General features: G+C 47.8%; 1 protein-coding gene and 1 non-coding gene across 2 annotated transcripts; one reads left to right on the top strand and one right to left on the bottom strand.

Moving 5' to 3' along the window:
- Nucleotides 1-132: 132 nt before the first annotated feature.
- LOC135813987 (cytochrome b-245 heavy chain-like) lies at nt 133-23532 on the bottom strand. Its single transcript, XM_065327033.1, has 20 exons — nt 23249-23532; nt 21395-21490; nt 20221-20331; nt 19660-19744; nt 18879-18994; nt 18390-18417; nt 17845-17891; nt 17469-17494; nt 16703-16783; nt 12109-12262; nt 11461-11553; nt 10211-10282; nt 9867-9929; nt 9219-9273; nt 8937-9037; nt 8482-8564; nt 7644-7764; nt 6327-6398; nt 3777-3901; nt 133-1128 (listed from the first exon to the last, which is right to left on the bottom strand). The coding sequence occupies exons 1-20, from the start codon at nt 23291-23293 to the stop codon at nt 1005-1007; spliced, it is 1698 nt and encodes a 565-aa protein (XP_065183105.1). The 5' UTR covers nt 23294-23532; the 3' UTR covers nt 133-1004.
- Trnad-guc (transfer RNA aspartic acid (anticodon GUC)) lies at nt 5539-5610 on the top strand. Its single transcript has one exon. It is a non-coding gene; the product is annotated as a tRNA-Asp (tRNA).
- Nucleotides 23533-26233: the final 2701 nt, after the last annotated feature.

Below are 26233 nucleotides of genomic sequence, written 5' to 3'. Positions count from 1 at the left end.
GTCGTACATTTGTAGTGCATCATGGCCAGTTGCACTAGGGAACAGCTTTCCAATGTCACACTACAGAGCATGTTTGCAGGGCTGCAGCCAAAGTGACATTGGTGGATGGCATCTCCATCCACATCCGTGCAGTCCCTGGCACCGCACCTGCTGTCTCGGCAGGGCTTTGCGGCTTGGTCTTTGCTTTTAAAACAAAATGAAATCAGTGTGGGTACAGTGTAGAGTGCACCTGTGGTTGGTTGTGCAGATTGATCCCACCAGAATTGTAGAAAGGCAGGCCAGCAGGAAGAGCCAGAAATCAATGTCTTGTCCTGATCTCAGCAAGTCTCCATGATTTAGACCGATTTCATGAGAAAAATTAAGTACCTGGCCGTCTGTCCTGGCGTTATAGTATTCAATGCTAATAGTTGTTCCGCCAGAAGAATTGTAAACAATGGTGCAGTGAGCGTTGATGTGCAGAAAAACGAAACAGTGAAACTGGATTTATGTGAAACAGTGCTCAAGAAATTTCATTAATAGCGAAGCTGGTTGGTTTCCCCCATGCATTGTATTTGAATACGCTTGAATGGCCTTCTATTATCTACCTAGATCAAAAGAGGGGTGATCGAGTAAATCCAATGGGGGTATATTTATCAGGGAGAGGCAGTGCTTACATGGAAAGATTACCGTAGCCTGTAGGAATTGGTCAGAGGAAAAAAAACTGCTCAACATGGCTGCTGGTACTAGCACTGATGATAAATAGTTCTATGTACAATGTGTATTGTGCTGGACAGGTTTCTTGCAAAAACAGAAGGATTAGGCAAGCACACCAGGCAATCGTGTCATCCGCTTGATTGTCATGAATCAGCCACCTGTGTCATCTGCCTGGCTTGCGTGAATCAGCCACCTATGGCTTGTATCAGCCTACTATCTGGAGCAACTCCCAAACTTAAGCCCATCAGCACGCATAGCTTATTGAATACACATGTCCTGTGTGAGGTTTGCCGGGTGAAGATGGGTATATGTTAGAAATTCTCCTTGTGATAGAAGAATCGTGTCTCTGCGGCCTGGTCAGTGTGCTGGTTGCACATCATGTGTAGCTTGGTGGACAGGATCTTGGGTCCGCAAAAGAACACTCCCAGGTCTTCCCTGTCAGGCAGCATAGTGGCATAGCAGAGCACAGCATAGCATGGAGTCAGCGTGGCTATCATACAGTAACATACTGTTCAGAAAGGATGCGTTTCAACACCCACCTACTCGTGCACTATCATAGCACAGACAAGCAGTCTACACCAATATACCGCCCGGTACATGCAATTCAGATTCCGGTCATACCATGTGCTGGTAACTGTTATTATGCTGGCTTTTAGAAAGCTTGCACTAGACACTAGCCAGACCTGCATCATGCAGTCAATGCTGGTTACTGTTGACCAATGGCGCAAATGTCGTGCGTGTGTGCAGCTCAAGCAAGAAACAGTGCTCTCATGCAGTGGCCCCATGCATCCTAGCTGCGGGACTGTCATGTCCCTGGTGCCCCACGAGGAGCGCTTAAAGGGGAAGTTAAGGCAAAAATTAAAATTTCACCAGTTGTAGTCTTCGGGGTGCTGAGTCGAATGGTCGTGGTCCGAGGAAGCTGAGACGCTCCCTTCCTACTTGAATCCCAATCGAACTCGCGCACTTCCACCGAAACTGGGTGACTGCGCCCTACTATAGTCTGTTTCAAAAAGATTTACAATCAGGTTTGGGTCTTAAAAAGTACGAAGATAAGGGAAATTTGGACAACAAAGTACATAGAATGGCTTGTTAGGACACGGCAAATTGTTCTGTGAAGGTTTCGGAACAATTGGACCAGCCGTTAAGGAGTTAGAATTTTGGCCAGGTTTCCGGCCTTTTCCCATGGTTTACAATTTGCCCAGGAAGCCAGTATCGATTTTTTTATCAAAACCCACGATTTATCCCTTCCTTTTTGGCCTTGTGGTTATGAATGCTGTCTGCTGACCATGAAGTTGTGAGTTCAAATCCCAACGTATCCTCAAGACAAACCTTTTTTCATTGTTTTGGTGATCAAGCTGGTACAAGACAAAGAAGATGGCTGCACCAGACGGCTTGTTGCAGCTCGCGCTTCCTGCCGAACTGACTGACACTTGACTGGCTCACGCCATGTGAACACACCCACAACACTGCAATGGCGTGAGTGAATATGGAAGTCATCGCGCTGAAGCTTTTTGAGATTTATTTTAGTATTTCAAGATCGCCAATTTATTTGAATTTAGTAGTCAACGCCGTCTTCTATCAGCGTTCACATGGTTCAAAAGCGTCTGCTTTTCTCAAAATGTCGTCGAAGTCACACGGTTAGCTTTGCCAAGTCATGGCCTTGGGAATGAGTCCGTGTCGATGTCGTTTTCGTCACACGGTAAGTAAATTGCATCGCAGCTCAAAGAAACTATTTTGGTAACAAAACGGGACCCATTCCGCTCGTCAACATTTACCAAACTTTCGTTTCGACATGTCCTCTCTAGATCTCTGACTACATTATCGATACGAGGAAGAACTCGTTTGTTGCAAACCAGACGTGACTGTATCAACGTGAGTGAGTTGTCATTTTTCCTGCTTTCGCGCGGAATATTTCTTCGAGTTCACAGTGAGTTTTTCCAGTCAGCGCTCGAGTGCTCATACGGTAAGACGCCAAACTCCGCGGGCGGTCGCCAGGATTGCAAATCTTTTTGAAACGGACTGTAGATGGGGATTTGTATGCAAAATGTCACTAAAAGCGCCATTTCATTCTTATAAAAGCATGGATGACCGCGATTGGCCCATATGTTGTAGTCTTTTGGACGCTGAGTCGATTGGTTTTGGTCCGAAAAGGCTGCGATGCAGCGTTCCTCCTTTATTCCCAATCGAACATGGTTGAACAAGCGGTCACGTGCTCCTGCGTACACCAGTCACCTGGTCACCGCGCCTGCAGGGTACAACTTACTAGCCTGTTTGACCCATTTTGGGTGCAGTCCTGTCACTCGAGTTGAACCTTGGTGTGAAAGTAAGTTAGTTGTCGCCTGCTGGGCATGGGCCAGTGCTGGCGTGGTGACCAGGTGATTTGGGCACCCAGGATCACGTGACCGCTTGTTCAACCATGTTCGATTGGGAATAAAGGAGGAACGCTGCATCGCAGCCTTTTCGGACCAAAACCAGTCGACTCAGCGTCCAAAAGAGTACAACATATGGGCCAATCGCGGTCATCCGTGCTTTTATAAGAACGAAATGGCGATTTTAGTGACATTTTGCATACAAATCCCCATCTAGTAGGGCGCAGTCACCCAGTTTCGGTGGAAGTGCGCGAGTTCGATTGGGATTCAAGTAGGAAGGGAGCGTCTCAGCTTCCTCGGACCAAGACCATTCGACTCAGCACCCCGAAGACTACAACTGGTGAAATTTTAATTTTTGCCTTAACTTCCCCTTTAAACTCCACGAACGACCAGCAAGGCAAAGTACATGCATGGGAAAAGACAGTGAATATGGGCATGCACAGAAGGATGGATGCAAGTGTGATGTACAGTCAGACCTCGCTTAACCCGCACACATCCGTATTCCACACAAATATCCGGATAGGCGAGGGAACCGGATAAAAGAGGCCTGATAAGCGAGGTCTGACTGTAGTAAATGCATTTCTATTTGTGCGACAAAGAGGTTCCCTTTGTTGCGACAAACTCTACACTGCCTCCTTCGTGCCTTAAGTGTGTTACTACCTACTTGTGTGTCTACTGATACATGACATGCATACTACCGTATATAACACTCACCCTTTGTGAGCGGCAGCCATGCTGGAAAAGATCTGCGCCCACTGCGGTCGTCCATAGTGCGTCTTCTGTTGCAGGCCAGTGATAGGGTCTTGTTCGTCATCCTCGTGCAGCATGATGTTCTTAGCCTGTAGATTAGACACAATATCAGTACCGTCCTTTATAATCCGGCACCATTTCTGCAACGGAATTCTGCTGGATTAGAGAGGGTGCTGGATTAGGGAGGGTGCTGGATTAGAGAGGGTGCTGGATTAGAGAGGGTGCTGGATTAGAGAGGGTGCTGGATTAGGGAGGGTGCTGGATTAGAGAGGGTGCTGGATTAGAGAGGGTGCTGGATTAGAGAGGGTGCTGGATTAGAGAGGGTGCTGGATTAGAGAGGGTGCTGGATTAGAGAGGGTGCTGGATTAGAGAGGGTGCTGGATTAGGGAGGGTGCTGGATTAGAGAGGGTGCTGGATTACAAAATCTGATTTTCTGCTGCAATGTGCACGAAGAGGACATTTTGGTTGCTGAAAATTACGCTGGTTTATAGAGGGTGACGGTTTATAAAATGCTGGATGGAGAGGGACGACTGTACATGTAGCAGCATGAGCACCAATACTACAGAGTCACTCTAAGCTCCGCTGAGGAGACTTAATAAGATCGAAACACCTACATGTAGCTGTCTGGAGATTGAACTCGGAACAGTTTTACGTTCGAAATCTTCTTCATTACTTCGACTGATTCTGATTGACTACTGTGAACGTCTGTAAATAAGTACCTGCCCGAAATAATACCCCTCTCCTGGCTTTCGCAGCACTAACATGCCTGTACAAGCTGCATTGGATTGACGGTCCCCCAATCCTGACCACCATGACACCACCAAGGACAGTTGCTAACCAGCACCGGCGCTCCACTCGCCACCAGCAAGAGGAGCAGCACCAACTAGCACCGACACTGCCCGCCGGAGCTCGTAATAGTGCTCTCCGATCATTTTCCCATGCCACGATCCAAGACAGGAATCGTCTCCCATCTGCCCTGCTATGCAACCTTCCCACGCAGAAGGGAATGCAGGCATTCAAGGAACGCGCCTACAAGTCTCTCCGCAGTCGAGACTGGCACTCAGCCACAGATGGCCTCTGAACCGTCCCTGAACACCCTCTCCACTTGCACCCTGGCTCCCTCTTTTTTACTCTATCACATGTATCATCTTTCCATTTTCCACCCTCTATACAAATGTACCCCCTCCTCCTGTGCCTACTCCTCCCCATTTTTTGGTGCACTGAAGTGTCGCTGAAGCCGAGACGTCAGGTCGGCGGAGATGCTCCAGTTTCACCACCACAGTTGCGTCTGCAACCACCTCTATCATGCAGTATTCTGTTCTTGAGGTTCGTGGTTTCTCGTAAAAAAATTCATTCGAGGTTGACTACACCGTAAATTACCGAGAGCGCCCCACCTTGATTTTACAAGCAAGGGAAAAGAAAATCGTATGGCAGAGTGCAACAAAGTTTGGACGGTGTGAGAACCTTAGTATACTAATGTCACACTTCGAATGTTTTAGTGTGGATCTCCGAAGTAAACTGAGTATGGATTGACTGCACAGTGTGTGATGTGTGTACAAGGTACGTGTTGTATGACCTTCAGACAGGACACCACCTCCACAGCACGACCACAAAAGGACGAGTTGGTGGGGGGGGGGGGGGGGGCTGTCGTGGTACTTGACAGTACTCGCAGTGCACATGTGGTGTTCCTATCAAGCTGGGCACGTTTCGATCTTACACCAGTCAATCCTCGGTAGTATAGTGGTGAGTATCTCCGCCTGTCACGCGGAAGACCCGGGTTCGATTCCCGGCCGGGGAGGACATTCTTTTTTTCTTTCTCTTTAATAGGGGTCGTCGCAAAAGTTTTCTGTCGTCCCTGAAGCGAACATCGTTCATTTCTTAAGGCCGATTCACAATACAACTTTCTGCGACGCGACATGCGACTTGCGACGCATGCGACGAGCTGCGACAGCGACACACGGTTCACAATATTCTTCATGTTTGCGACATCCTCATGCACAAGTAGTACTATGCACGTGCACTGCACGTACACTGCACGTGCACCCAGGGTCGAAACTGTACTCCATTTGTGTATGTCGCGTGTCGCATGTCGCAAAAGTTGAACTTTCTTCAACTTCTGGGACAGGTGCATTGCGACAGCTTGCGACAGCTCGCGACAGGCAGTTTCTTGTCGCAACTGTCGCAAATCGCGTGTCGCGTCGCAGAAAGTTGTATTGTGAATCGGCCTTTACTCAGACCCCCTCCCCTCCCTCTGAAACGAACACAGCTTGCTATGCTGGACGACGAAAATCGCATGCATGTACATGTCATATGTACAGTGTCGGTCGACTTGCGATTTTGGCTCGCACCCCCTCCCCCCCCCCCCCCCCCAAATGAATCATGTTCGTTTCAGGGACGACAAAAAAACTTTTGCGACGACCCCTTATCTGTTGTCTCCCATCACACTGGCTCTGAGATGTTTGTGTGTTTGCTGGTTGTGGCTATGAAGTCAAATGTATCATGTTTCCTACTCACCTCATCTGTTCCCCAACCTCTCGTCAGGTAGATGTTGTAATCCAGGAAGTCTGCACGCCCATGTTCAATCATCTACAGTATAGTGGTAGAGAACACACAACACCAGCAACAGGACAAAACACACAACACCAGCAATAGGACAAAACACACAACACCAGCAACAGGACAAAACTTACATGTAGAGCTTCTTTTTTAAATATTTATATAGATGAGATGGAAATGATACTGTAGCGTGTCCGTATTCTTTCAAATGTTCTAACCGCCTTTGTCGCAGCCATGCGTCTACACAGTAAAGCCTAGTTCACATTCGACGCAACGCCGACGGTACGGGACGTAAGGGCTTGTCGGGAGGGCTGGGGTGAGCTGTAAAATCCTGTACGATTCGTACGACACGACATGCAGCAGTCGTTGCGACGTTCAACGTCGAACGGCGCGAGTCATAAGGCACGGTCCGTGACGGGGTGACTTCGGACCTAATTTCTCGTTTTTCGGGACTTCTTTTCAATTATTTCTCCTTGAAAGAAGCAGAATCAAGTTCACAATACCAGTTTTTCATGAAGGCCAAAAAATTAGCCCTGAAAGTTGTGGCAGTCAAATAATAGCCCCAGTAAATGATAGAATAGTTCGTCTGTCACGCTTCTGAATTATCCCTAAATACAATAAGTGACATGAGATCTTATGTTGCTAAAATTCAACTCAAGTCGTGCTAGTCATTCTGTGAGTTATCATGGGAAGCGCAGTGTTCGAAATGCTAAAAATTTCCAAGTACGAATCGGGAGTAGTCGGCGCACGACGCCGTCTCCTGTTCACACTCGAATTGCAGCCGTTTTGTACGCTTGCGTCCCCGTCGACGCCCGTCTACGGTATGAAAAGTTGGATCGATCCAACTCTTCCCGTCGCTTCCCGATCTGTACGGTAGTACGGTTGCGTTCCCGTTCCTGGTGTTCACATTGGACGCCGTCAGACCGTCCCGTCGCTTCCCGTCGATCCTTACGTCGCGTCCCGTCGCGCCCCGTCGAATGTGAACTAGGCTTAAGCTGAAGCAAGTCAATTATAATACCAGAAGCAGTGCTGCTCAATGAAATCTGGAAAGGGTTAGGCAGGCACTGTGCCCCCTCTTCCTGCCCGAGGCTAAAGGCTTCGCAAAGGTACAGAGCGCTGGCTTATCCATGAGTGTGGAGTCCGTGGACACATTGAGCAAGACTGTATTGTTAGTGCGTTTGGTGCAGCGGTGAGTCATGACTCATATCACTTGTCAAGTTGTCAACCATTTACACTATTCGTAGCTCATAGGCTACACTGGCCATGCAGTCTCACCTGATCTTCCAGGGACTTTAGTAGGTCAGCAAACCATTCGAATGAATTTGTGTCCGGGCAGATCCAGAAGAGGTAGACCTTCTTCAACTTCAGTTGCTTGTCAGGGTTCAGTGACTGATACCTGGCAACAACAGAGAAAAAGAAGACTGGGTGGATGGATGGACGGATGGATGGGTGGGTGGGTGGGTGAGTGGATGGATGGATGGATGGATTCATGGATGGATGGATGGATGGATGGATGGATGGATGGATGGATGGATGGATTCATGGATGGATGGATGGATGGATGGATGGATGGATGGATGGGTGGGTTGGTGGGTGGGTGGGTGGATGGATGGATGGATGGATGGGTGGATGGGTGGATGGGTGGATGGGTGGATGGATGGATGGATGGATGGATGGATGGATGGATGGATGGATGGATGGATGGCTTCACTGGCAGTAGCAGAGAAGGGGAATGCAGTGGCTGACTGGCAGTAACAGAGAGATAGAATTGCAAAAGCTTCAGGACAACCACTGCAAGAGCGCATCATGCTCTTGCCATGCACATCCACGAATCACATGCTTTCAAACCCAAGGATGTGCTCATGGACCCATGGCAGGAGAAAAATACTGTTGCTGTAAGTGCATCAACATGCTCCTACCCGCTATATGTTGCCTGGTTTATAATCCCAGTCACAACCCAACCCGCATGTCATGCAGAAATACAACAGGGAGACAGGATAATCAGTGACAAGTTACAACACCATGTCCCATACTCTCTAAGTAATCATCACATTACTGCTGGTACAGTACAGAAAATTAGTATGGTGTCCTCCTTTTGTAATGCTCTCCTCACCAGATAGACTTGAGTATGGAAGCAAATGGAGTAACGCCAATGCCTGCTCCAATACACACGCCTGTGCGGAAACGGAAGATGTCCTGAAAGATAAGCAGATCATACCCATACGCATGCACGCCCGCACACACACACACACACACACACACACACACGCACGCACACACACACACACACACACACACACACACACACACACACACACACACACACACACACACACACACCATTACAACGTACATCAACTTTAATTATGCGTGAATTGAAAAAAGGCCGTTATTTGTATCACCCTCCCTTCCCCAGAGATTGTGTGATAGGCATTGCGTCAGTTGTAACTTTGCAGGCATTTTTGCGGCTGGCATTGAGTACAGCGTGCCAGGTACACGTTGCTCATCATTGCTTGTAGCTATTCATGGATAGGAGCTGAACTTAAAATTAATGATTTGAAAGATTACCTCACTCGGTGTACCAAATGGTCCATCAATGCGGATAGTGGGCATGTTCTGGGCTGGCTGAAACTCTCCACTGCCGACGCCAAGACGCTTCGCTAACGCATCTGCATAACATCCACAGAGCAAAACGGGATCGGAATTGTTACTGCCATGCTGTCGTGATCCAAACACATCAAGAAGCCAAGAGTAAGAGAGCACATGGTAGCAGGCATGACCGTTTTACAAGGCAAGCAAGGCTGTCAATGCAGTGAAGTCCAATGCAGCGGATAGCTCTTGACAGCTTACCTGTCCAATCTCCAGCAATGCGTATGTGTAGGCTGAAATAGTTCTCCTCTGGGGACTGTACAAAAAGAGAAAAAGAGATTGCCGTGACCGTTGTAGTATTCTGTATTCCTTCAATACAAAACAACAAGAGCCCTGGCTCAACTCATGCACAGCAACTAAAAATGCCAAGTCTGTTTCGCACACGGGAGGGAAACGGCACATGCTAGATGCATAGCATAACACAATGTACTACCATCAAGAATCTCTGAGGTGGCCAAGGAATACAACAGTTACAGCGCATATGTAGATGTGGATGTGGCCACTACCGTTGAACCGCCTACAAATATCGATATCTGTAGAGAAGATGTTTGATTTGGGAGGGACGTCTATTTGTCTTTCGGCTTGGTGAAGACATACTAGTATTGATCTTGATATGGACGAGCGCCGTGCACGTGTAAAGTAGAGAAAGAGTGACCACTAGTAATAGAATGAACTGGTCAGAGTACTAGTAGTTGAAGAACATTCAACTTTGTACTCCATAGTATTGAGTCAATACGAAGAATTTCTTCACAAGCTTCCATCAGCAGTAGCTGAGATAAGGGATGTGATGTCTTCTTAACAAGATTTGCTTGCTGTGCTGGAATTATGAAGCATGGCCCGGAAACTTACCGAGGTGAGGGTGAATGGATGCCACTCAAACCATGAAATCTCCGGAACCTGCATGAAGATGTACTACAAGAGTACATCGACACAGGACAGTACAGGAAAGCCGTGAGAACAGATTCAGTCCACAGTCACCTACCGGAAGTACAATTATTGCAGAGTCTATTAAATGTAGATTATTCTATCAGTAGTCGTCACGGTATTGGATTAGGAGTAACAAGCACAAAGAGTACTACTGTGTGGCTAGTGCATACGCATACTGTCAAGGTACACAGCAAAGACTTAAAAGTTGGTCAAGAAGGCAGATTATTGTTTTGTCTCCGTTCAGTTGTAATGTTACAACTCCTTACCTGGCCTGCCTCCGCGTGGAATCCTTTCATCTGCATCTGGATTTCAATGGTCTTGGACGGATGCTGAACCACCTGTACACGCCGACAAATGATCCCAGACAATGGGTACAGTCGAAAGTTTTAGAACACGATTACCAGTGCATCGTGTATGTGCAGATAGCACAACTGTGGGAGCTCACACTCCTTCAATTATTAGTGCAGATCATATCTGGATTGTCATGGCGAAAATGCCATTTCGGAACATTTCCCCTGTAGATGTTCTATTTTTTCTGCTCTTTGGTCAATGCCTGTGGTCCATGTTCTCATGGATGCTCAGTGACTTTTTTGGGGGGGGGGGGGGGGGAGAATTAGACTATTACTATTATTATTATTGGTTCGAGTCCTGGTGGTGACAGTCAATTTTTTCTTCAGACTTTTCCCGTTTGTCTCTTTCCCTCAAACCAGTCAATATTATTATTATTATTATTATTACATACCGAAGGTTTATACAATGAATAAGAACAAATGCAAAGGAGCCATCAAAACTACGCTCCTTTCCGCACAAAACAGCAAGAAAGAACTAAGGAACAAAAGAGATCGCGTGCCTTGCGCACGCAGGCACGACAGGCTTAATCAGGTACAGCAGAGGAGAATACGTCATGATGTACAAGAATGCATAAGTACTGACGCAAGTCAGTACGACGTAAGAAGAGCAGCATGAAGTAGTACACTGTACACATCAAAGGGGGGGGGGGGGTCATTCTACTTCAGGGGCTAATACGGCGGTCATGCCTACATGCACACTAACAGTACAGGCAGTGAGGTATGTTACTCTATACTGTAATGCTCCGAGTAGACTGATAGTACTTTATAGTAAAGAAAAAGGACCAAGGAACTACAAGTAAAGTTACACTATAATGTCCACTAACACCACCAGGTACTTGACAATCAGCTCATGCGATAACATTGCGCAAAACTGACCGACAGGACTGACGTTCTACAACTAACTGGCTATCAGCTCTAGCACGTCTTGGGTGCGCACTCCAACAGCCTTCCGACTTGGAAGGTTCTAAGTTATAATTATGATAACATAGGAGGGGAACATTATAGCGTAACTTGTAGTTCCTTGGTCCCTTTCTTTACTAAAAAATTAAACATTGGCTCTCCATCCGAGTTTATCACTGTGAGTACTGGTTGACTATCCATCTCATTAGCGTGGTCATGTCCGCTACTGTACTGCATGAGTGCATGAGTGCATGAGTGCAATGTACCTTGGTGATGACCACCTTCTGCTGGGCACGGATGAATCGTATGATTCTCTCGACCAGGTAGAGCACCAGTGGACCGACAACCCACCTCCACGTCTGAGGGCAAGAGAGTGAGAGAGCAAGAGAGAGAGAGAGAGAGAGAGAGAGAGAGAGAGAGAGAGAGAGAGAGAGAGAGAGAGAGAGAGAGAGAGAGAGAGAAAGAGAGAGAGAGACAGAGCGAGAGAGACAGAGAAAAAGAGAGATGCACGCAGCATGCATACACACACACGCACAAATGCACACATGCACGCACGTGTGTGCGCGCGTGCACATACACGCACACACATGTGGCATGAAAACAAGCAAGCTTGCCCCTGGATCTACATCCCTGTATGAGTACATGACGTACTTCCGAAACAGAGATACGGAGATTGATTTATGATGAGCATGAATGAGAACCACTTCCAGCTGGAAAGCCTACAGTAGCTAATGAGAAACTTTCTTTCTTAATGTTGTTTGAATAGGCAAAACAGACATCAGGCCATGCAGGTTAGCAGTCAAGTAAGTCACACATGTACAATGTATCAGGTGTACTGGATCATTTGGGCTTAACGTTAGTAACTTTGCTATTGGCTGAAAGAGTAACTGCTTTTTAGAGGGCTCCCTGCTCACCTGTGCCCCAGCACTTTTGAACCTAGCAGTTGCCAGATCACAGTCTGGGTCAGTCGCGTGGTCTATCTTGCAGATGCCTGAACCGTTCATGTACGTCTGATAGCACCTGTCGGGATCATGAATACCCGTGTTCACCTGGCCTTGGATTAGGCCCCTGCACACATGCACACATGCATACACATACACATACACATACACAGACACTTACACACAGACACATACACACACATACACACACACACACACATACATACACATACACACACATACATACACACACATACGTACACACACACACACACAGAGCAGATGATATCACGGCGCCCACTGTGTGCCCATGGAATTCCCAACAGGCATCATCGCCTTTTTACAGGGAATCCTAGTAATGCATGCCGATGGTGTATATATAATTATATATATGTGCTGCGCTGACGAGTCCACAAAGGACGAAACAGTTCTGTCCGCAGATTGAGTATATATATATATATATATATGAGGGCTGCGTCCCACCCGCCTGTGTGGATTCACAGGAAGTGTGAGTTACGAAATCTGAAGAAAATGTTGAACGGCCTCTGCTGGGATGACGACTACACCATAGCTCAGTGGTTAGAGCATCGTTGGCTACAAGCGAGGGTCCCTGGTTCGAGTCCTGGTGGTGGCAGTCAATTTTTTCTTCAGACTTTTCCCGTTTGTCTCTTTCCCTCAAACCAGTTAATATATATATATATATATTGAGTACACAATGGAAGCGGTCCTCACCAAGAAAACACAATCCGTTGCTACTCCGAGTTTCTTGTCTCCGAGTTTCTTGAGTTTTTCAATCGTCAGGCAACTGACAAAAGTTGCCTGACGATTGAAAAACTCAAGAAACTCGGAGTAGCAACGGATTGTGTTTTCTTGGTGAGGACCGCTTCCATTGTGTACTAGCTCCAGTGCACCCCAGCGCTGTTGAGCCCTCTTTGCGGTGGACGGGACCACTTCCCCCTGTATATATTGAGTATATATATATATATCCATATAAAAATCGCTCTGTGAGCGGTTCTGAAAAACCTTTACTGGTACTGCCCCGTCGTAAAAGTAAGAAATTAGAACTGGCCCATTGTCCCCCCAAATGCGAACTGATCCACCTAAATCGCGAATGACGGGACCCGAACGCACCAGTAGCACGAGGTCGGGAGGGCACAGGATCACGGCAATTATCATAGGGTAACACCAGTAGTAGCAGTAGAATTTATTATTTTGATAGGGAAGCCTTCCGCTAGTACAGTACATGGCCCATGGTCCGGACCAACGTCCCCATCTGCATCCACAGGTAGGAACCTCGTGCTACTGGTGCGTTCGGGTCCCGTCATTCGCGATTTAGGTGGATCAGTTCGCATTTGGGGGGACAATGGGCCAGTTCTAATTTCTTACTTTTACGACGGGGCAGTACCAGTAAAGGTTTTTCAGAACCGCTCACAGAGCGATTTTTATATGGATAATTTCAGCTCTTTTTCCGTTCCCTCCCCACCCCAACTACACAAACATGTGTATGCACACGGCACACACACGTGGCCACGCACACATACGCACATGCACACGACACAAACAGGAAATTCTTCATGTATAATGCCATGCAAAGCAGTGGCCACCGTACTTGAGGAAGTCAGTTGTGAAACAAAAATAATTCAACTACAGCGTGTAGACAAGCTGACGACCAAAGCACAACATAGCAAACATGACATTTGCCCAAGGATTGTAGTTTGCAGACCATGCCATGGAAGCAGCGAATACAGAATGTAATATCATACAAAGTGACAAGCAAGGACGTGGCCATCATACACCAGAAACTTGCAGAAAGTCACATATCCAACAGATAGAGAAGTGAACAGCAATCTGATACAGCCCACACAGGACAAAGCGGACCTGATACTCGTCCCAGGATCGCAAGTGGCAAACCCTTTTCAATGCATAACATGCAGGTGTACGTTAGACGCATGAACATCTGACCGTGTCGCCAGCATACAATGTCATCACATGTTTACCCCACAAGTTACACACATGCACAGTAGAAGCACAATGAAAGCAATGGAAAAGTATGATGTGGTTGCTGAAGCATCTTCACACTTCAAATTCAGACTTCAATGTGGTCGTCACGGGATGATATACCTGCAAGATACAAGTGATGAAGAAAGAAAGCAGAAGGTCGTGAGGTAGGCTATGAGACGCCACAAACGGTTCACCTACATGTCTGTTCAGGGCTAGTGCACTCACACGCAGAATTGTCATAATCGAGCATTTCCCAAACTGAGAAGTGCAATGAAATCCACTTGCATGCACAGGAGCAATTTTGCAATATTATGATACGCAATTCGACACGATCTGCGATGCTGCGTGCGATGTGCCCTGCTGTCATGATAGTGACAGTCACCGCCCAGTATGTTTTGTCAACGTCGCCCGTGCACTCTTCTGTCAAGTCCAAAGTGCTCACATACTTGGCAATGTTTTTGCAGTGATTAACTTTTATCCTAGTTATGTCATGGGTAACTTTAATGAAGTACCCGCAGGCCGTGTCGATCTGCACATCGTCCACTCTCTCATGTACTTGGCCTGCTTTGTCTGTGTATCCATTTCATGTGCGATCCACAAAATCGACTAGACAGTGGGTGCAATACGCTCTCTACCTGAAGACGTTCTTCTGGCGACATCTCGCCATGTACTTGGCCTGGCTTTGTCTGTGTATCCATTTCATGTTCGATCAACAAAATCTCAATGCACTACAGAGACTAGACGGTGCAATACGCTCTCTATCTGAAGACGTGAACCATTAAATTTTTTGGAAAAGTTATACGTACACCTGAAACGTAAAGAAGTACAGGAATAGAGAGAGTGACTACAATACGCTCTCGACCTGATATAGTGATAACGTGAGTACAAGACACTCTCCACCTGATAACGTGTTAGAAGGTAACATGTCTACAGTCCCACCGTACCCTTCCGACACGACTGTAGACCATTAAATTTTTTTGAGAAGTTATACGTACACCTTAAACGTAATGAAGTACAGGAATAGAGAGAGTGACTACAAGACACTCTCCACCTGATAACGTGTTAGTAGAAGGTAACGTAATACAGGTCTACAGTCCCACCGTACCCTTCATCATTCCTCATTCACCACCGCGCGATACCCTGGCACACACTGGCAACATATCAATGGGGTGCCTTACCGTCGTCTAGAGGAGACGTCTTCGCAGCAATATTTTCCCTCCTGCGCATTCAGTCGCCGACGCGACAGCGTTCACGGGGCCGTTCCAGCTGCGGAAGACATTCGATTCATCAGGCCAATTCAGCAACAGGGCCGTGGACACACAGGGGGCAGAAGAGAGACATTGTTAGTGGACAAGAAATATGCAGTGGCAAGTGGCGAGTGCCGCATGGATGTCAAGTTGTCATGCACAATTCAGCTATTACTTACGGTCCAGCTAGTCCTGCCATTGCTCGCTCGTCCTGGTTCCTCCTCGTTCGTCTTCCTGCACGTCTGCACTTCTCCTTCCCCACCGTTGGCTTTGCGGTACGGGGGTGCCGGAAGGAATTCCCACCATGTATCCATGTACATGAAGTCCCACCATGACTCTCCATGTACATGTCCACGGCCACGTCAGCAGTTTGTATAGTACCGGAAGGAGTTCCCACGATGTCTAATATACCAACCATGTCTCCAAAGGCCTAGAGCGGACGTCTTTGCAGCAATTCTTTTCGCCCTGCGCATTCAGTTCGCCGACGATGTCTCCAAAGGCAAAGGCCTAGAGCCTAGTAGAGGGGACGTCTTTGCAGCTTTTCACCCTAGTACCCTGCACGACAGCGTTTACGGGGCCGTTCCAGGTGCAAAAGGTCCACGTCAGCAGTTCTCAACTATTTCGCGTACGGGATAGTCGCCGCGACAGCGTTTAAGGGGTCGTTCCAGGTGCAAAAGGTATCCATCAATGGCACTTTGCAGTATGGGGTACGGAAAAGGGACCTCCTCGTTCGACTTCGTCGACTTCTGCAGTTCTCCTTCCCGTCAGGGGTACCGAAAGGGGCCTCCTCGCAGTTGTCCTTGCCGTCAGGTCCACGTCATGCAATTCTCAACTATTTCGCGTACGGGATAGTCGTCTTTGTCGTACGCGACATCGGCGTTTACCGAGTGGCATTGGCACAAAGCAGACCGTTGACGGGGTCACGTGTCAAAAAAGTATCAACAAAGTGTCGACTACGTGTCGACCACGTGTATAGCGGTACACTCAGCGGTACACTAATTCTCGTGCCATTCTCGTGTCACAAAACTGGAACATCGAGTACCAGTATGGAAAGGCTTCAGACAGGAAGCCTTTCCAATATATATATATTTCACGGTTTGCGTGAAACTCGGCTGGAAGCCGGGTTTTCCGCATCCGTAGGAACGCCACCACCCTTCAAGGATCAAGGCGCAGATGCAGCTCCTAAAGCGGTGGGAGGTGTGTAGATCAGCTCACCAGCAAGTGGTCAAAGACCGAAAATCCCATTCACTGCATATATACTGGGTGAAAACTTGCAGGTGATGGGTATTTACAAAAAAAACATTGTGTTCTCAGCTTACTGGAGACCATGGACCACAGCGCCAACGTAGAAGATGATGAACAAGTGATGTGTGTACCAGAACACTTCAAAGTAGGATCGCCTGAACACACACACACACACACACACACACACACACACACACACACACACACACACACACATACACACACACACACACACACACACACACACACACACACACACATGCCCACATACACACACAATAACACACAGACACACATCTGTACAGTACACACACAACATGCCATAATGTACCTCTCCAGTACATGATTTTTAGGGTGTCCATGCTCGCGGCACAGGAGCAGGTGTGCCACCATGTGGGGAAGTCATGTGGCTGGCGAACCTGATCATATGGTACAGCACATGTACATGTACTAACTAAGGCCCTGAGTACATGCTGAAAACTACGATTGTAAGATCGCGATCTGCAAACAGCTTCTGCATGTGTTAAAGTTAGTCCACACGGCACGGTACGGAGCTTGCTTGTGACAAGCAAAAACTGTACTTGGTGCGTGTATCCGTTCCGCTTTCCTCAGTCGACAGTATTCCGCTTGTTTCGGAGACTTTTCTATGGCAGCTAGTGTGTCCTGTCCGGACAGGATTCCGCTTGATGCAGGGTCCGGTAAACCCAAGTGTTACCGTATAGCAGAGGTGCCGGATGTAATCAGCCAGTCCACTTGTAAGCTGTAAAGGCTGTCCGACCATCCCGGTTACCTAAACTGATCGTATGTTCTATTTTTGCGCACTGGCACCACCTGACTTACCGAATTATTTCCATGGATGATGTCACCTGGGTATGTTAAACACAGACAGACAGACACCCACACCCATACACACACCCACACACACCCACACACACACACATACAGACAGACACACACACAGACACACACGCGCGCACACACACACACACACACACACACACACACACACACACACACACACACACACACAACTAAAGTTACACACTCACAAGGAAAGAACAGATGTCAAAGTTTTTTTTTAAATTCACAAATTCACTAAATGTATTGCTGCATACTGTTTCAAGTTCACAGTGGATCGGTCATGGCGTAAAGCCCATGATGCAGTGCCATGATAACAATGGTAACCATGGTGATACTGGTGATAAGAGTGGCTTACCATGAGGAATAGCGCTACCACAATCAGATGACCGGAGATGCCAGCATCTATGTGTACACACACACACATACACATACACACAAACATAATACGAACACGTACATACTAGGTAAGTGTACCCACCAACCGAACCAGCTAGTACACACACACACACACGTACACACACACACACACACACACACACACACACACACACACACACACACACACATACACACAGGCGTACTACTCTAGTCATGTAATATGGCAAGTCACACACTGCCATGAACAACAGTTTGCTAGCACAGAATCCTCACAGGTCACATTGCCATCACCCACAAGAAAACCGTCATAGAGTCCAGTCAGGCCAGTTTCTGCGAAGGTGACATACAGGGCGAATAGGCAAGAGGGACACACGTGCAAGGCAAGTTGTTTTATATCGGTGACCAAACAGACAATGACTCCACTTGTACATAGGCCAATGCGTGTGAAAACTCTGATTGGACATAGAGAGGGGGGGGGGGGGGTAGGAACACAAAATGGTGCTTTTGGGTATTGTTACTTACATGTCGTCCACATGACTTTGATTGGTGACTACAGCCAATAAGAAATAGACACACAAACACACACACACACACACAGATACACACACACAGAGTAAAAACAACTAGACAGTGGCCTGATTTTTCGCACTTGTTGGACAATGTCAATAAATGAATTTCGGATGCCGCGGAGAAAATGAGCCCCAGCACGAGAACCAGCGGACACACATACGGTCATGTACTATACATATCACATGTACAGACCCGCCGGAACCGGTCCAGCTGGTCAGGTTATCACCGGACCAACTTTTTGGCCACCAGCACGCGTTTCCTACCGTGGAGGGCATGCGTACCCGCCATATTGTACACAAAGCATGAAAGGCAATGAAACTAGCAGACCATTCAAAAACTGCTTCCGGCGGTCCTGCATGCACGATGTATGATGTTATGTAATGGACGTCGTATAAAATGTTGCATAATATGACCTAGACTGCCACTAGTGCACTCCCTTACCACACCGGGCAGCTGTACTGGCTGGGCGTTTAGCGGGATGCAGCTCATGCCCGGAACCTCACTGTGGACAACCGTGATCCGCTCGTAGTTCCAGAAATGAGAGCCGGTGTGGATAGCTAGAAATGAGAGCACACCGTGACAAGAGTAATGCCGGTCACCATTAAAATATTCACAAGTTGAAGGACATTGTGATATGCATGTGAAATTGTAGAGATCGGGAGCAAGCTGAACAATCTAAACTTTGGGACTCGGTCCACTCGGATGTTAAGCCAAAACTAGTTCTAGAATCAGTGGAGAGTTGCTCACAGACTTATCAATGACAGGACATGTTGTGAATGGCATGCGCAGGGGATTGCAATACAGAAAACGAAGGCTAGCAGTTTCGGCTATTTCTCAGCTGAGCCGCAGCAGTAGTAGTAGTAGTAGTAGAATATATAGTTTATTTTACTAGGGTAATCCAAACAGGCTATTGCCTTCTTACAGGGAACCCTAGGTATTGCTTGGCAAGTGTGACAAAGATAGCGGGGGAGTCGGCGAGATGGCATTCAGCAGGGAGGGTGTTCCAGCATGCAACTGCGCTGTATGCGAGGAAGTGAAAGCCAAAGCGGGTATGGGCAGTAGGAAGGCTGAGAGCAGAGGTGGCCTGTTCCCGGGTCACCGCAACTGTGTGGGTAGCGTGCGGGCGAAGCTGAACTAGTTGCTGTAGAAGTGGGCTAGCCTGACTGTGGACACAGCGATAAGTACGTACAAGGAGTTTAAGATCAGTACTACTGCTACTCACCTGTCCATAAGACCACGGACCATGCTATGCACTTGTGGAAGGTGATGTTCTTGTCCAGCAAACGCCGTACCACTCGTCGCACACCCTGTACACCATGGACAGCGCAGCAGCAGCAGCAGCAACAGCAGCAGCAGCAGCAGCAGCAGCAACAGCAGCAGCAACAACAGCAGCAGCAACAACAGCAGCAGCAGCAGCAACAGCAGCAGCAGCAGCAGCAACATGTGGCAGACTGACATACTGACTACACGGTGCACATGCATTGACAATCATGAGTTGACAATGGTGGTCAGGTTGATTCTGTTGTAACTCAGAGCAGGGTATCATGGCTTTGGGCCAATCAGTATCAGACAACACTGATGATACTGAGGGTGGGTCACAGAGCATCAACGTGTTTATATGGTCTGGTCTCTGAAATGACCGGTCTCTTCATGCAGGTGGTCTCTTCATGCAGGTAGGTAGTAGGGTTTTACTGCACAGGTACAGCCAGCAGGACAACACATGCACACAGTGCGGTGTGCACAGATCAGTACGAATGCTTATCCTCAACACTGTACTCTGTACCTGATTGGATCCACGCAGGAATGAGATGAGATTGCGACACACCGGCAGCAGGATGAGCATGCTGTTGAAGTTGAGATTGGCCGCGCTGCCTCGTGCTATGCACAACCCTTTCTGCAAGGGACATATGTGACACATTTTAATAATGATTTTAAAGGAGACACCCACATCAAGATCAACATGAATTAACACTTGATCTATCAGGGGCGTTGGACATGGTACGGTCACTACGGTATTGACCGTACCACTTTTTGCCACAGATACCCTGTGAATTAATAAAATGCACTCACCTGGGCTCTAAATTTTCAAAATGTTCAGCTCAGCCACCCCTCCCACACGACTAAATTGTACTTCACATGGCTGACCGTACCACACTAAAATACCTCCCGACGCCCCTGTCTATACTGCCGACCGTAGAGCTCCAGACAGCAAACTCATGCACTATTCACTCAATGGAGTTTTTGCATGCATTGTTCAGTCAATGCAGTCTTTTCATGCATTGCTCAGTCAATGTACAGTCAGTATCGCCTATAGCGTTGGTGTTTGATTTTGATGATTTTATCACTATAAGCGATATAATTATTACTATGACCGATACTGCATGCAATGTATGCGAATGGGGTGTCAAACGACTCAGCGCGCCGTGCACATACGCACTACATACATGTACAATGTCATGTAGCTGGCTGTAGCTCCTGACACAGAAAATCAGCATATCCTCATGATGGAGGCATATTTTGGCAACTTGTACGAGCAAAACTCACCAAACAACACTCACTGGACAAGCTCTTCACGAAAAATCAACACCCTGTTCTCCTCTAACATCGCTTGATTTTACATCAATCACTATAACCGATGCAAAAATAATGTAATAAAGGTCTTTTGAAATAAGAATTTGATCACTATAGGCGATATATTACTATAGACAATTATTACTATACGCGATAACTATGTATACTTAGTTATGGCAAATGAAAATGAATTTGATAAATTGATCACTATATCCGGTATATTACTATAGCCGCCAACCTTATAGGCGATACAGACTGTACTTCGAAGTAGTCTTTTCATGCATTGCTCAGTCAATGTAGTCTGCGCATGTATTCCATGGCTTGTGTGCAGTGCAGAGCAAATGTGCTGTGGGATCCATCATTGTGTCACTGGTCATGCCGCTTACCCCGATGACCAGCTTCAGGTAGAAGAAGTCCCTGCTGGAGTCAAACACCCAGCAGAAGTAGACGAAGAAGTATGCCTGCATGCCAATCCATAGGATCTGTGCACAGCGAGACACACAGTACAGTACAGACATCATGTTAATGCAGGACCGGCGGAACCAGCCCGGTTGGTCAGGCCATGGACGGATCAATTGTTTGGTCACCAGCAGGTGTTGACACTAAGCGACTGAGGAGATCATGTGTACCCGCCATATCATACACAAACTGTAGTACAATCACCGCATCACATGAATAGCACCGTGATCTCAACCTTGTGTGCTTTGTTGCTCGGGGAACCAACTGTTTCAGCCAATGGTAATTTGAGGTCCTGGTTGGGGGAGAGGGGTGGGGGTGGATTATGTGTGCAAGCAAGAGTACATACAACCCAGGGTCTGCAGCTTCTGACTTTTTCTGCATGGGTGTCTGTCACGGCGAAATTCCGGTATTTCATCATTATTTGGTGCAGATCCGTGAGGCAGGACGTGGTGTAATGTAGTGCATACAAATGAGCTGCAGTTGTGCAGAAAGAGACCTGCTTGAATCCTACTTGTACACACTACAACACGAAAATTATGTAATCATGGAATCAGTTTTGCTGTGACAGCAACCCATCACAGCTGCAGACTCTTGGCTACATGTAGTCTTTGTGCAAGGAACTTTGGTGTCTGATTTTGCAGACTGTGCCCATAATCGGGGTTTGGCACTTGTGCCAGTGGTTGTGAGACATATCCTCTCACCCCCACTGTTGGCGCTGCATCTGCCCCTGGATTTTCCGGTCAGGTTACAAGCTGTCGCGAGTTCTCTGGGGGACGCGAACGATAATCGTTACCCTGGTTTTTTTACCCAGCGTGAGAGGACCTACATTGTATGACCAAGCGCCATGTGTCCAGCACTATTCCAGTTTCCAGAACTATGTCAGTTCCTCATGCTTGCTAGCTGCTCATGGTCTTGATACAAGCCCATGCAGGAAGGTATCCAGGCAGTGGACCATCAATCCATTACCAGTACCTACCCGTACCACTGTCATTGGCCACTGTGCGCAGCAGTTGTTTCCTGCCCTGGGCGCTATAGTTATGGTAATTGCTGGGTCTCTATCAGGGAGTGATGCAGAACCTTCTCCCTGGTCTCCACTTGTCTTCAGCTTAGCTTGTGGACTGTGCAGTGCTGCATGCAGTATTGCTCCACTTTGTCCGTGTATCACTATCACTTATTGTCAGTTAGAAGTAATGTTTAGATCTCAAAAGTCTCCGCTGACCTGTTAGGTGCGCACAGGCGCAAGGCTACATACGGTACTTTAGCTGAGTAGAAAAAAACAAGTCTGTGCACTGCTGAACTTCTTGTGAACTCTGACTTAGCTTGTGACCTTAGCTTGTGAACTATGACCTTGTCAATGTGAACTCTGCCCTGTCTACATGTATTCCAAGCCCAGAATTGCAGTGTCGATAGTTTGGATTTTCGCATACGCAAGACGAACGATAGTCACAATAGTCCAGGACGGTTGACCACAAGAAAGCTTTGGCGCTCAAAAATATCAACGCGACACGGATCCAACAGGGCATTTTTTTAGCGACACAGTCGCGCACGACCTGCCTCCTAAAGATCAGAGAAGGCTGCTTCGCACCCATGATCAAGGCGATGCTATCTTTGCTGCACTGATTTCCGTGACTGGTGAATGAGATCGAGAGTGAGACGGTAGCCATGTTCCATCCCCCACAGCATTCGGAAGCTCAAGATAAAACGCAGTATTTACCGATACATTGCGCACACAACAATACAGACACGCTCTTATCAGCAACCGCCCGTATGCAACGCCTTACCAGAACAAGATAACGTGGCGCCTCGTTCACCAAGAAGTCTCCCATCTTTCCTCCTTGCTGTAGCAGTATCGATGGTGACTTCGACAGACAACGTTGGCTTGATCACGAAACTTGTGTTTTGAAGGCAATGCCCAAGAAACGTCACGACCGAAACAACTCCTTATTCTGCCCAGGACAATGCTGCTTCAGAGCCAGGAGCATTTAGTGTGTGCTTGTGCCTACAAGTACAACTCTCTGACACAGTGTTACAGCGTGTGCTGTGTGGTGTGCCGACACGGTGCCTGTGCCTGTGTGCATCATCACCGGTGCCAGGTCAGAATCGGCTCTCCGTCCGCGTGGCCGTGGGTCTACATCCACGGCGTGAACAGTACAGACTTGATAGACTGGCTTTAGTCACTTGGATGGACGCTGAAAGTGAAACCTGGCACACTGGCAGATCTGAGACTGAGAACTGCATCAGTGTATTGTGTTCGCGACACTAGTGTGTTACTTCTTTCCACAGGACATGGTTGGCGCAACGAGACGATTAGGCGTGAAATTGACGGCGTGATAGGGAAGTGCGACTAGGACGAGACGAGCTTACCACAAAAGTCCTCAGTCAGCCTTTCGACGGGGCCTAATTGAGCGCGCGGCGGGTCCTCACGCCGGCCCTTCCGCACGGTGGTCAATACAGTCATGCTGTAAATAGTGTAATGCTAATACATTCCACGCGACCACTGAATCATCAGGGATACGAATGCCCAGCGAGGCACACAGGCAGGCACACAGGCAGGCACACAGGCAGGCACACGTACACAGCCCATAAGGCCTAATTTAGGGCCATAGGCATAGGGCCATAGTATTATAGGTACTAGGTAGGTTTACCAGAGAGTTGATTTCAGTAAGCAATGGTCCACGCGCGGAGAGTGTGGGCAGGGAATGGTCGAAAGCGAAACTAACCCGTTTCCTGCTGCCCTTGAGACTACAATGGTGCAATGGCGGTCGAACTATCGCTTTGCCGGTTTCAGGTTTTCGCCAGCCTCTTCGCCAGTCTGTGAGCTGAGGTAGGCCTGGTGGCGCGCTTTCAAGTCTACTGAATTCCTTTGCTGCTCATCCATCCACTCGTCGATCTACCGTAGCTCACAGCACCCACCGTTCCTCAGCACGACGCAAATGGAAGATTGAGAATAATTGTGTTAAATCCCTACGAGTAATGTAACGTCACGTGTAGATCTACGTGGTGACATTGGTGTTTCTACTTTCCGCCTAGCGTGCAAAGAGGAATAGGCACTGCGCACTGCACTGGTTTCCAGGGTTCACTTCACTTCTCCGACTTCTGACCGCTTTCCTGCAGTATTACTAATACTAGGCTCATTGACCATTGTTGACAGTGACACTGGATCCGAGTTGCTCTACAATGCAGTGGATAGTCATGGCGTGCGTTGCTGCGTTGCACATCGGACTCTACTCCGTACTCGTAGGAGTATTCCATGACAGTCTTGGCCAAAGAAATACGACCAACGAGTCAAAGTAGCGCCACACTCACGCTTCCTTTTCCTTTTATGCACACGCACGATCAAAAACCCATCCGAGGGCCGTATGAGCTTTGGCGCTGCTTTCGGCACATGGGTCGGATTTCTTTGGCCACGACTGCAGGCTGGCACTTGCGGCACGTACATGTACATGTATGAGCTGAAATGAAACCTGATGGTTCATGCGCCTGGTTGTCTTCAACTTCAAGTAGCACATTTGTAACATGTCGGGTTACATCATCGGGCGTTACCTCAAGAAACTTCACCAACTTACTTACTAGTACTAGTACCAAAGCCACGGGTGCTGATAAACGTGTCAAACCTCAATCACCGTCAAGGTACTGGCGCTAGGGCGCTTTCCCCACTCGCCTGATGTCGTGATGAGTAATGTTTTCGTTTTCTTCTCTACTTTGCGGCCTTACCCGGCGGTATAATACAAAAGAAGGCAAAGTAGTCTGAGAAGAAAATGGGGCCCAGATTCAGTGAGAGACTTGATTCAAGGACAGGCCCATGGATGGAAAGTTGGAAACACCTCCAGGACGGTGAAAATCGGCCCGTCGCTGGCGCCAGCGGTCAATGCACCCAGCAGCTACATCCGGAGAAAAGTGGAGTTCTCTTCCGTCTTTGCTTTTTGCATGAACGAGTCAGGTTGACAATGCAAGCAAGGCAGACACCTTGAACCCTGCGGCCTGACTGAGACAAGGGCGTGAAGCCCAAAGGCAAAGGGGCTGCACCACCCACGACGTTGCGCAGACAGCATTATACCGGTAAACATCACCATGCCCATGATATACCATGTACGGACCATGTACTGCCACTGGTACTTGGTAGATCTACTACAGTCCATTTCAAAAAGATTTACAATCAGGTTTTGGTTTTAAAAGGTATGAAGATAAGGGAAATTTGGACAACAAAGTACATAGAATGGCTTGTTAGGACACGGCAAATTGTTCTGCGAAGAGAGATGATCTACCACCCGGGGCCATAATCATGATGGTCCGACATGCCATCCATTCCTCGTGCGATTCGTGACCACCGTGTTCATACTATTTTCTGAGGTCTCGAAAGGAAGGCTGGAGTCGAAGATTGGACAGGCAGACTGTCACTGTGTCAGTGTTTTCCCCGTGAGTTCTAGCAGATCCAACAGCAACGCTTTTAGATCCAGGCAACGGTGCCTCCGTCACCGATGATTTTTTAGAATGCCAGGTGGTGTGTCTTGCCTCTTGGTTTCAAGCATAGCGGTGAGTTTTTAGAACATCCAGCATCCACCTACATGTACGCAGAGGAGAGCTTCTTCCAAGAAACACGGGTCCTGGCCACCATGCGACAACGCCAGGTTTCTGAAAACTCGGCGGACTGTACATCCGCGTTAGGATTTGACTTGAAGTTGAAGCTGTACAAAAGCGGTAAGACTCTGCCTCTCACGTGGAGTCCTGGCTGAAAGACACGTTCAGGACAATGTGTTGTGCGAGAG

The sequence above is a fragment of the Sycon ciliatum genome, chromosome 4 (assembly GCF_964019385.1).
Source record: "Sycon ciliatum chromosome 4, ocSycCili1.1, whole genome shotgun sequence".
In the NCBI taxonomy this organism is placed as follows: domain Eukaryota; kingdom Metazoa; phylum Porifera; class Calcarea; order Leucosolenida; family Sycettidae; genus Sycon; species Sycon ciliatum.
The sequence above is the reverse complement of the archived record's forward strand: the minus strand, read 5'-3'. Positions and strand labels throughout refer to the sequence as shown.